At 44.4% G+C, this 13370-nt stretch overlaps 1 protein-coding gene across 4 annotated transcripts in view; it reads left to right on the forward strand.

Annotated features, from left to right (window-relative positions):
- Atg14 (autophagy related protein 14) overlaps nucleotides 1-13370 on the forward strand; it is a 250050-nt gene that overhangs the window by 85579 nt on the left and 151101 nt on the right. For all 4 annotated transcript variants that reach the window (XM_075678510.1, XM_075678509.1, XM_075678511.1 and 1 more), the window contains one exon: nucleotides 7195-7345. In XM_075678510.1, the coding sequence (XP_075534625.1) occupies nucleotides 7195-7345 (151 nt within the window). The remainder of the gene's footprint in view (nucleotides 1-7194; nucleotides 7346-13370) is intronic.

The raw sequence follows: 13370 nt of genomic DNA on the forward strand, positions 1-13370 counted from the left end.
CTAGTTTTCGAATCGAATATGAATATTAAAAACATAGTAATCGATAATATGTGAAAGTTTTGAATATTTACGCACCAATAATAAATTTCCAACAAGACATGGACATCTGGCATTATAATCAACAGCGTCAATGTGCCGAGCCGTATGCTGCCAAGGCTTTTTGGAGAAACTTCTACGCTGATACTTCGGACCATACAAGGTTCTACAGCAGCTTAGCGATGTCAGGTAGGAGATTTTTGCCGACTGCTGATCTTGCTTGAGGCGCTGTCAGTAGTTGCCTGAGACTGTCCACATGTTACACGTGAGGTGATCAGCATACTTAACCTACTAACCCCACTTCGGTATGCTGCTATGTAACTGTTATCACTTGACTCTTGGTTTCGAACTTTGTTTCATCAGCACAGCTGCCCAGTGCTCTACCCAATAAACCCTGGAACTACATAACATCATCATCATTATTATTATTATTATTATTATTATTATTATTATTATTATTATTATTATTATTATTATTATTATTATTACTACAGTCAACGACCAATTTTTCGGGCCCTCTAGGGAACGTAAAAACGTACGAAAATTCAGGCAGTCCGAAAAAATGAATGCATGCAAAAAAAACGCATTTTCTTCTTTTTTTCTCGGATCTAGAGGTAAAGGGCGAAGTACCAGGCTTCCCAAACCCTGCCAAGGCATCAGTGAAGTGGCTATAAAAGGAGGCATTCAAAAACCCTGTATACAGCCGACTGCTGGTTTATTATGTACATGTGCATCGTCGGGCAGCAGGTGTTATTGCTGCAGTGGCTTGAACTTGTTGATTGTTGTTTGCACGGCTTTCCGGTTGCATGCGATCATATTCCCCTCGATCTGAGCAAGGGTCATGTCAGCACTGTACACCGACGAAAGAGTCAACAGTGCTCGCGTCAGCTCGGCGCTTGTAGGCGGAGCAGGCATTGGCTCCTCATTTTCGACATCGGAGTCTTCTGAATCCCCCACAACCTGACGGACTATTTCCTCGTCAGTCAGTTGTGCGCAGAAGTCGAGCGCATTGTCAGCGTCAACAAACTGTCAACAACAAACCGACGCTACTGCTTTCTGCACTTCGATGCCATCGGCGAGGACAACGAAGACGGAGTGGGGGCCATCGAAAGAGAGTGAAATCCTCAAGTTGCGAACAGTGGAGTTCGCTGGCGAGCGTTGAAGCACCTAGGCCTAGCGACGCAGAGCACACTTGACACAACAGCACAACCACACACCACGCTCGCCAAAACGTGGCCTGCGCAAACAAACGAAATGGCACTGCTCCGGAAACTCCGCCGGAGGCGGAAGTGCGGCAATAAACACAGCCAGCGTGGCCAGACCAAATCAGTGTGTGACGGCTAGATTCAGCTAGTTGTGGTTCAAACCGGTGATATGCTTCGGCTGCAAGTCGATTTCCTTTGCAAGGGCGCTGCGCGAGGAGCCAAAGAACCTTCCGTTGCATCAAAAAGTCCGGAAAATTGGACGGCTGGGGGTTCGAGCATCCGAAACTTCAGATGTCCTTATACATTGATTCTATGGGGCTCGTGGCGGGGCCACGAAGACATCCGAAATATTAGGCATGTCCGAAAATTTGGGCGTCCGAAAATTCAGTAGTTGACTGTATATGCATTTATTAGCAAGTTGGTTTACTTTAACATGTTGCAACATGACAAATATGTTGTCCTACATAACACCCTTACCATCTTCCTGTCATCATCGCACTGCCGTAATCAGGCCGTCGTCAATCAGTCGTGATCATTCCTTCGTTGGTGTGCCATTGTCATCATTGCACAGCTGTCGTACAGTGGTCATAGTGTCATTGGGATGCTGTGATGGTTGTCCCATCATTGTCCTTTCAGCTTCGTCATCTGATTTTCATCATGCTGTCTGTCGTAATGCCCTTGTCATCGTGTACTAGTTGTCATCACCCCATTGTCATTTTGCTGTAGTCATCGAGCATGCCGTCATCGTCATACCACATTCGTCTTGTCGACGTCATTCTATCGTAGTCATGCTAGCATCATTTAATTGTGATCATGCTGCGGTTGTTAAGTCATTGTCACACAGTCGTCAACATGAATTCGTTGTCATACGATTCTTGTGATGCCATTGTCATACAGTTGTCATCATCACCCCATTGTAATGCCATTGTCATGATAACACCGTCATCAGTCCATCACCATCGTACCGTTGTCATGAGATCATTGTGGTCATTCCATTGTCATTGTGTAATCGTAGTCATACAGTCATCTTCATGCCATCGTTGTTTCTCAGTTTTTGTCACCCCATTGACCTCACTTCATTGCCATTATACCATCGTCAACATTTTAGTATTGTCACCCAATTGCTGTCATCCTCCCGTTGTCATGGCCAGCCCTGGTGAGCGAGTGTTATACCATAGTGGGCTGATTCTGTAGACGGTGTATATCAGACGCAGTGTAATCCCGTAAATTCGTACCCACTTAATTCTAACCTTCAGTTTATTCGAACTGACACTGGGGTCCTGTCAAAATTATGTGTACTTCAATGTCTGAAGACGCCTTGTAATTAGAATGTGTAAGCATTCACGACAGTCAGTTCGAACACAGCATGCCACCTACCATGCTCACAGCCGCACATCCACGTGCCGGTGGCTGCTACTGTCTTTCATTGCAAGTGCCGTACTTTGGTGCAGCAAGAATGTAAAATATATTTTTTTTTACAGATTACATGGGAATCTTGCCTAGAAGTCTGGCTTCAAGTGGCTCGTGCCACACTTCCGGAAGTTATCATTCATATGTTAGCTCGGGCAAATTCCACACTTAATGAGCTTTATTTATTTTAAGCTTTGTTTAATTCGAAGAAATTTTCAGGCCCCTTCAAGTAGAGTTTAAATTATCAAGATTCCACTGTACAACCGAAGGAATGGAAATATAGACTTGACTCCTACATGTTGTAAATAAAGATGTCTTCAGGAATGCAGTGTGTCGCTACGTTGCCTGAATGCTGATTGCAGTAACGTCGACAGTCACCGTGAGATGGGTTCTGCCAAATTCTTTTTTTTTCTGAATGGCTTGAGCACGCTTTTGTTTGCTGGGCATCGGCTGCTACTGATGCATCATCAGGACGATGTCCCCTCTGGAGAGAAGCAAATTTCATGTTCCTACTTTGTGCCGAACCACGCTGATGACGAAGACCTCAAGCATTGAAAGCAGGTTCAAGAGAAGACAATTCAGCCTCTATCCGCTCTTAGAGAGGCATAATTAAAAATATCTCTGTCCACTCTTGCGCTCAGTGAACTATGACAGTATTCTTATAATGAATACTGGACGTAACAAAGTAATTTTAGGTTGGATGCAGTTTAATTACACCTTCATAACCTTTCCCAATTGGTTAAAAACCCTACATGAGGCGAAAATATTCTAGATTTGATAAGTACTGACCACCCGGAATGCGGAAACGCTCTTGTTCTTAAAGAAACAAGTGACGATAGGGCTGTTCATTGCACTATGGAGGTACCACGACAAAAGAAAAGAAAGGAAATGAAAATAATACTTGACTATGCTTGTGTAGATATTGGCAAAATGAACCCCCATGTTTACGGCTGTTGTGGCTGATTTCCTGCACAATTTCGCAAGTCAATCAGTTGACCACAACTGGTCTTTATATGGAGACAACATTAAAAAAAAAATGGAAGAGTGCTGTGTGCCAAAATTAATTCTCTCGTCCAAAGCAGACAATCCTTGATTGACATGTGATGCTAAGAGAACTATTAACAAGAAAAAAACGGCATTTAAAAAAGCCTCGACATCAAATACCAATATAGACTGGGAAAACTACAAAAAGCTGTTAAAGTTACAGAGACCTCAATCAATGAAGCTAAAAACAAATACTTTATCTCTACATTGCCTAATCTGATGATCACCGACCCTGGAAAATTTTGGCGGGATAATAAACCTCAGAGAAAAGCTATCGAGCGTACAACTCACATGTGAAAATGGTGACCTACCGTCGATGGAAGAAACTGCTGAATATTTCAGTCAGCATTTCGCTTTGGTCTTCTCAGACGAGCTGCCACTACAATCTATGATGCCTCAAGCGCAAGCAATTCTGCACGAGTTTCCACCTATCAACAACAGAAACAGGCATATCACGCGCAACAGAGAGGCTTCCATGCAAAACTTGCCCTGGGCCGGATGGTATCAGCGCAAAACTTTTGAAGCTAACGTCAGATAATTCATCTTACCTTTTATTACTAATCTTTTAACAGTCACTGGACACTGGAATTCTTCCAGATGACTGGAAGATTGTGCATATAATTCCTTGCTTTAAACCTGGAGATAAACAACTGCGCTAACAATTACCATCTCATTTCTCTTACATCTATTTGGTGCAAACTACTTGAGCATACAGTCAAATAATGCCTCACATTGAATTTAATAAATTACTTTTTGAAAACCAACCAGGCTTTCAGAAAAACTGATCCTGTAACACCCAGTTGTTTGAGCTAGTAATCGATTTAACAATTCCATCATGGGTCATTTTTCATTGATATAATTTTTAGTGACTTTTCTAAAGCATTCGATTGCATCCCTCACTAACAAAACTACGTAGCCTACAGCTATATGACAAAACATTTATCTGGATTAAGGGATTTTTAACCAACAGACTTCAGAGTGTTAAAATCTATCACTACGTATCTCGCCACATGCATCTGAAATCTGGAGTCCCACAAGGATCAGTTTTGGGACCACTGTTAACTTTAATCTACATAAACGATATATCGACTAGCATTCAGTCTTCCATACATCTTTTTGCTGATGACTGCATAGTATATAAAGAAATAGGAAACCAGAACGACACTTTAACCCTGCAATCCGACTTAATGACTCTTTCAGAATGGTGCAGCAAATGGCAGATGAAAATTAACATTGAAAAAAGTAACACATTAAATTTGGTCCCAGTCTAAACTTCTTGCCTAACGAGTACCTAATTAACAATTCTGCAGTTGAAACAGTTTTGCCGATTAAATAATTAGGAGTTCTGTTCACTTGCAGTCTAAAATGGAATAATCATATAGAAGTAATCATTAGCAAAGCTTTTAAAAAGCTTGGCATGCTAAAACGCCACTTACGCATTGCCAATTCCGACACCAAACTTCAGGCATTTAATTCGTTAGTTAAACCATCATTAGAGTAAGCTCCTAACATATCCACATCAAGCTTACCTTACTAGCATGCTGGAATCAATTCAAAGTAAAGCCGCTAGATTCATCTCGTCCTCATATTCTCATTATCACAGTGTTTCATCCATAAAAGAACCCTTGTCATTTTACCTCTCATAATATGCAGAAAATATTCACGATTATCCTTCTTTCACAGTGTTTATTACAGTAACAGTGCCTTTTCACGCAAATTCACTAATCCAGCAGCCAACATCTCCGCCCGTATTAACCACGAACTCAAGGTATACCCACCCTTCGCGTGAACTAAAGCATATTTACATTCACCTTTGGTCTTGTCAGAAAATGAGTGGAATGCCCATCCACCATTCATTGTCATCATTAAGGAATTATTTTCTTTCCAATCAACTTTACCTTAATGAGTAAGCCTGCCATCCCAGCTGATCTCTTCTTAACTACCATGTTATCCTGCCTGAGTGCCCTACTACCTTTGATAATTGTCATGTATTTGTTGCATTATTCTAAATAGTGTTGTACTTCGATGTTCTGTTATTGCATTATATAATCATTACGCCATGCTACTACTAGATGCACTGTATATCTTCTTAATGCTGAAAACAGTTATGTTCTTTATTTTGTGTTTTAATGTTCATGCTTATAACCCCCCTTTTGAAATTTCTTGTTGTTGTTATCCCCCCTATGCAATGCCCTATTCTTGGCCCTTAGGGTAAATAAATGAAATCAAATTAAAATTATGCTGAAGTTCAACTGTACCAGCACAGGCATCATTATGTACACAAGGGCAGCCTTAGTGCTTAACCTGTGCTTAGCTGTTTTAAGTTTTTGTCACATGTTCATTTTCTTCCAATTGTCCCCCCCTGCAATAATGCCCTTGTGGTGCTGCAGGTACTTGTATGAATAAATAAAAAAAGAATAGAGATCAGAACAACGACCTCCAAGCGCCTTGTGCGTTCCCGCGTGAAGCCACACCAACATCAACACCATTTCAGCGCTTTGCCAAAGAGCGTTGTGGCGTTGTGCAAACAAGGACTCGTGTCATGCCGAAGCTCGGATGAAAAAGACGCCGGGCGCTAAGCATAGAAAAAATATTAGACATCGTTCACACCATCAAACGTGACACAAAGAAGTCGGCGATAGCACGCGACAGGGATCTGCTGTTGATTACGGTGTGTGGCATTTGGAATGCGAAGAAGTTGCTTGGCAGCGCTGCTGTGATCGCGAAGAGATGTCGGCTACAAGGTTCGACTTTTTGCCATCGATGCCTCTGTTGTTGCCGAAGTGTCGACTAGCGACAGTGATGAGGACGACACGGAAAGCGACAGCACGGGCGATTCAGGCCCAACAGTCGCAGAAGCTGCGCGTTACATCAGCCTCATGAATGCAATCGTCTCGATGAGAACAGCACTCCGCAAAAAAAAAGGTGCCCCGCGACTTCTGCAGCACTGCCGCCCCTGTGCACGGAGAACGTACAACACCAATGAGGATTCTGCCATGCGAGTGTTTGCCAAGAAGAGGGGGCTGGCAGAAAAGTTGACTTGCAGCTTCAGTAAGTTTGAGGCCACTGTGATCACTGTTAGGCTGCCGTGGCATCAACCGAAAATAACACTTTTGTCGCGCGAAGTGAATAAATACTTTCTAGGTATACTTTGTGGTGCAAAATAATTTCTTGAAAAGGGACAGAAGAAAGGAAGACAGTGAAGCGCCAATAAATACTGCATGTATTTCTCCCCTTTCATCGCACTCTCTCCGAGTTCCATTTTTGACAGGTAAGTAGGCGATCTCATGCTGTTTCAGTTAAGCAGCACTACCGTTTAGTAGATATACTTCTTCCGAGCTCCGGCCAGCTACGGTTTAACAAGGTTGCACTGTATTTGAAAATTTGAACAGGCAAGAAAAAATACATTCATCCTGTTTATACTTCTTCTCCCTCATCCCGTTGCGTACAGCCTTTTCCACGGTGAAGGACCAGTAAATGAGGTTGTGTGCCAATGCAGTGGCTGAACAACAGGAACGTGCGTGGCCTGCCCCAGAGGAGCCATGCAACGTGGGCTACACGCTCTCAGCAGGACTCATGTATGCGGCCCAGATGGTGGCCGTCCTGGCATTCTATCTCGACATACCTCTGCCCCACAGCCTCTGCTACAGGTCAGTGGGCGATTAGCCATAGCATTTGTGAACTGTTTGTGTGTGAGCAAGCTTAAAGGGGCACGAAAGAAAAATCAGTTTTGATTGATAAAGCATTCTTTTGAAACCCTGTTTTCATTAATATCGAAGTAAAAGGTTAATTACCAGAATAGGTGGTGAAGGCAAAACTTCTATTTTACTGTTTAGTTCAGAATCGAACCTTCAACACTTGTATATTACTGCAATGTCAGAAATTCCAAATTATTTTCTCATATTTGAGCTCTTGTGGCAAATTACAACACAATGAATTTTTACTGATGACTGGGCTCAAGCAGACAGTGATAAAATCCATCAAGTTGTTGCTGGCAGATGCAGGAACATCAAGGCTGTGTTTCCGCCAATCTTCTGTCGCATGGCTTACCGAACTTCCTGTCGTCCTAAGAGCAGCTGATTCGTATTCTAGAAGGGCAATTTACTACCACAGTTGAACATTTTTTTTCTTTTAGTGTCCCATTAACTCTTCTTACCACGCCTATTCAAATGGATCACCGGTGAACTATGTTTTGTATGACCAGTTTCGACTGATTGGAGCCATTTCTTATCCACATAAGGTCATCCAGTAGTTAGTACAGGTACTGCTCTTTTGGAATCAATTTAAATTTTTGCACTATGGCGATATCGTGATTTTTTACGGACCTTTTTGTGAGCTAATGTGCGTATGTTGTGAAAAGAAGCATGGCTGTCACGTTCTGCCACGCTCGAGAAAAAAGAATGCTGTTCACGATTACGCCCCACTAGCATCAAAACTTTGTAATCAAGTGACTTCTAGCACATAACGAATTAAGTTATATCGCCGGCTTTGCCATCCAACAGTACTGAGCGGTGATAATTAACCGAAAATGATACCACCTGTTCACTAGTGAGCTTCGGTTTGGAGTCCCAAGTCCTTTTATTCCACTAAAGTGTATTTCTGAAGGTCCGCCGCATGTCCATCATGTGGATGCGGCTTTTGCAATCAGTTTCCCGGAGTTTTGGTAACGCTTCTCTCTTAAAATCCTGGCAAGGGGTGCTCCCACTGTCACTGCGCAGTTATGGAAAGACGCTCCCATGGCGTCGTCCCACGTGGCTGCGTCACGAGGAAAGCATCTTGGTCGAAACTGTGCTGCACCCGCACTTGAATTTAGTGATGAGGACTCGAGTTATGATTTCAAAGATGATGGTAAAGCAGATTGAAGCTCTGACGTTGACAATGTTTTGAATCAGCATGGGACATCCACAGCTGTTCACCAGTGAGTTTCCTTTATGGTCTTGAGTGGTTTCCTTCCTTGTGCATGCTTATCTTCCAATCTTTTTAGACAACCTGAGAGTTCTACTGATTATCTTCAGGTTGCATACTTCGCTTGGTTATCATGTGCTGCCATCAGCAGCAAAGAAACTTCCGTTCCTGCCAAGAAGGCCGCCTGTAGCACATCTCGGCCCAGCAATACGGATCAGCGCAAGACAGTTTACAACGGCGTGGGATTTCTTCCTACTGTTCTTCTCTGCAGAGGTGATAAAGACAATGTGCAAAAATGCGAACAGATATGCTTGAATGCATAATCCTGTTGTTGCCCAGTTACGATGAAAGCTACGATGAACTGGTGAAGTACATTCCTTGGACTTCTCATCGGACTTCTCATCCTCAGCAGATGCCGAAAAGGTGGAACTGCAAAATGTGTTATCAGGACCACAAATTTGAACAAAAACCATAGATCTTGTGGGAAAATTGAGGAATGCATCTATACTTCATAAAATGCAGTTCATAAAATCTAAGAACTCCTTCACCGCATGGCACGAGCGGTAAACTTGTCTTGGTTTCTTTTTTATCCGAAGAATGACGGTGTACTGAGCATTTATTCTTTCAGCCACTATTCCCAGGTTATTTATCTTAGAAATATATATTCTGAATTTTCTTTGACGTTAATATTTTTGTAGATATCATGTTTTCTTATTGTTGTTGGCAGCAAAAATTGCGTTTTCTCTAATTTTATATTTTACCTAATAATTTCTTTGTTCTCTACATATGTTTTTGGAAAGAGCATTTCATTATGCACAATATGCTATGCTGCAGTGTGTGTTGGAATATTATTTGTGGTGGTAAATAATCATTTGCGAAAACTATAAAAAAACTACAATTTTCTCATGGTAATGAAAGAGCTAAGCTGTGGCATTAAACTAAATTATCCGACTCTTTCACTTGCAAAGTTAATTCTAATACAGTCAAAGCTTGATAAAATGAAGTTGTACTTGCAGCAAAAATTTCTTTGAATGGCAAATGTTGTTAATTCGAGGTTCTAGAGCTTCAATAGTAAAAATAATTTTACGAATTCTCAGAACGTTCCTAGTGAACAGTATTAAAAAAATTAAATTATGGAGTTTTATGTGCCAAAACCACAATCTGATTATGAAGCACACCATGAAGCATGCCAGAATAATTTAGACCACCTGGAGTTCTTTAACGTACACCTAAGTCTTAGTACATACCATATTTACACGAATCTAGGCTGGCCCCGATTCTAAACTGACTCCCAAAAGTTGGACGCCAGAGAAAGAAAAAAGAAAGAAAGAAGAAGAAACTTACCTCGAATGTAAAGTCGAACCCACTTGTGGGGATGCGGGACTCTCACAAGTCCCCTGATATCTTGTTTTCCCGCATAGCTCCCGTCTCCTGCAGTGCGGCTTTGCCACGTGGCCTGGCGCCTGCGGCAGTTGGAGTGGTTGAAGCGCATTGCGAGAGATGGCGCGAGTGTTGCGCTGCTAGCGCCGCCTCACAGTGGGGTTACTTGGGTGCGGAAATGACAAGGGGCTTCCTCTTTGGTTCGGGACGGCAAGCAGCCCGGACGTGCTGCGCGTGCGCCGATGCATACTTCGGCCGGACTGTCTCGTGAGGCCTTGTTCGAACGCGCCACCGTTCATGTGACCGTACGCGCGAATGACCAGGCGTTGGGATCCAGCAAGGGGCGAACATATTCGCTCGCTATCCGGTCACGGTGAGTCGGACTTCCGCGATTTGTCGCGCGCCCATGGGCATGTTTTGTGGATAGCAACTCGGCTAGCAGGCATTGATCTATGAAAGGTGTAATAAATGCCCTTGTGATTGTTTGCACTACTGTGTTGTCGTTCCTTTGTCCCAAGAGCATGGGTGTGAGAACCCCACAAGTGATACCGGTTTTAACAATATATTGGTTATAACAATGAAAAGCTGCTGTACCGTCAACTTTTGTATGTTTTCTATGGGGAAATAACCCACTTACTACAATGTCCTTAAGCTGCGTTAGCAGTTATAACGATGAAGTCTGGCTTCTGATTGCCCGTGCTGAAAGGTAATGGAATACAAAATCCCTGAAAAAAAAAAAGGAAAATGCGAGCCGCTGCACGATCATCCGCCACCCCAACTCCCGCCACATACATCTCTCCATGAGAGATGCACACCAACCTCGCGTGCATCTCTCTCGTCTTCCACACCTCCGAACAGAAATGAGCTGCACCCATAGCTCTGCACTGCGTCCATAGCTCTGCACTGTGCCACCCTCCGACAGACGAATAGACTGCGCCACTGCATTGACAATGCTGCCGGCGCTGCTCCCAAATTGCTCGTTGGGCCCTCATTCTGCGCAATTCTGCTAACAGACGAAGTCGCTTGTTCGTCTTTGTTCGTTGCATCGGCATTATTCCTGGCCACGTGGTTTCTCAGCCTCATTTGATTCGCCACCGAAATGGAAGATGGCTGATCTGTCCGCTGATCATCGGCGATCCACGACATTGCCGGTGAACAGAGAATGCCCTGCTATAAGTTTTGAAACGAAGTGCTGCTATCCGATGAGGCGATAGTCTCAAACATGCTTGCATCGGATAACGACAGTGACGGCCACGACGGCAGCACTGACATGGTAGAGAGCTGCCTCAACATTGTTCTCGCGGGAGGCCTTGTAGATTCATCTTAAAACTTTTTGTGTGCAAACAAACAAGGACGAGCGCCAGCCTCGCGCTCAAGGACACAAGGACAAGAACGAGCGTTGCCCCTATTCTTTGTCCCTGTTTGTTTGCGCACAAAAAGTTTCGAGATGAATCTGTTCCAACTAGGCGGACTCGCAGTTATGCCTTGTAAATGTTTCAGTCCCTCAGGGGCTTGTTTTTGCGAGGAAGCTTCTGCTGCACTACGTGGAGCACCTGGATGACTTGGAGAAGGATGTTGGCAAGCTTTGCGTAAAGCAATCAAGGCTGATGGACATGCGGTTTTATCGGGCAAGCCAGTGGGAAGTATGTGGCGAGATGTTTATAGCGATTTCGTCCCAGCCTTTCTTCTGGATTTCTCACGCTGAGATACTGCCGCGGCAACATTCCCGCATTCTTTAAAAGGCACCTTTTAGGGCCACCAAAGCGATGCCTCGGTGAAGCTTATTTGTCACTTGCCGCCCGTGACCCCTTTTATGCGAAGCATATTAACGTAGGTTTCGGGCCTTCGCGCGACGCCCGGCGGTGGCCACCATTGACCCTGAAGTGAGATCACATGATGTGACGTCACGTGATGACGTCACACCGGTTGCAGATGGGGCCTCATATCGCGCCGTCGGACGTCGCCCGGCGAGGCCTCCACGCTTCGGTTCGCGCCGTCGCGTGCGACGCGGCGGCGGCGCCACCATCGCTGCATCACGTGATATGTGACGTCACGCCAGGGATGAAGCGGCGCGCGCCCGCCGTCGCGTCAGTCTCTGTGCCCGCAACCGCGCCAGCGTCTTTGCGCCGGGCGTGTATGCGGTGAAGATGCCTCCAAACGCTAAGGATACGCTAAGGTTAAGCCCAGTGGATGCGAAGCATCCACTGGGCTTAACCTTGATAAGCCTCCAATTTTTTGCAGTTGTTATTGCAGTGCCATTCTTAAATGCCGACAGCCGCGGCTCGTTAACAACACGGGATTGGAGCGCGCAGGACAGAGAGTTAAACAGTTAAACGAGTCCACACAATCAGAAGCCAGATGGAGGGAGGTGGTGGGGCGAACTGGCCTCCTCGCCATTATAGTTTTCTCGGAACAGCAATGCCATCCCCCATGTTGATTTTTTTTTCATGCAACCCGGTTATAACGATTATCGGTTACAACAATAGAATTGTCATGGCGCTTGCATATTGTTATAAGTGGGTTTGACTGTAGGTGAAATAAAAATGCAAGGACAGCGTTCACAAAATGAAAACGGCATTTATTGAACATGAACATGCTAAGCTCACTCTTCGTCGCCATCTTCCTTATCATTGTCATCTCTTCATTGCGGCCAGCACACACAAAAAGCATCTCCCGTTTCCCCCTCCAATGATGGGCATTTTTCTCATCGATGCTCAAGTCCCGTCCAGCTTGAACATTTGATGATCCTTTTGCGGCTAGGACAACTTTTCGTTTGAAAGTAGCAGCATAGTGGCATCACTTGTTTGGTGCCATTACGATAACGCCACGCTGCACGCCGATACAACACAGGTCAAAACAACGACGTCACCAGTAATGGCTGCAACACTGACTTTTCTAAACGGCGCTAGCGATGCACCATATTTATAAATTTAAATTAAGTACTGGCACATTTTTTAAAATCCTAAAATTCAAGCTGACCCTAGGGTTTGACATATGATTATCTGAAAAAAAGCTATCGGCCTAGATTCGAATAAATGCGGTAGGTGTCTCTACATTTTGCCCCCATCAAAATGCAGCCGCTGCGGCCGGGATTTGATCCCGTGACCTCATGCTTAGGAGCACAACACTGAAGCCGCTAAGCAACCGCGATGGGTCTAGTGGACAGTATCTGGTCAGTAAGCACTTATAAACAAAGGGCAACAAGATCAGGCCGAATAGCACAGTTGTGAGCACCAGTGCATGCCTTGCAGATCACACCGAGAGCAATGCATCGGCATGGCTCTCAGTGTTCGAGATTTGCGTGTGCTGTGTCGTGCAAATTTGCGTGTGCTGTGACGCCATGGCTGATCGTGCTTAGTGCCCACAGCGGTCATCAGGTAGCAACTGCGA

Source organism: Dermacentor variabilis, unplaced genomic scaffold (genome assembly GCF_050947875.1).
Source record: "Dermacentor variabilis isolate Ectoservices unplaced genomic scaffold, ASM5094787v1 scaffold_26, whole genome shotgun sequence".
NCBI classification, from domain to species: domain Eukaryota; kingdom Metazoa; phylum Arthropoda; class Arachnida; order Ixodida; family Ixodidae; genus Dermacentor; species Dermacentor variabilis.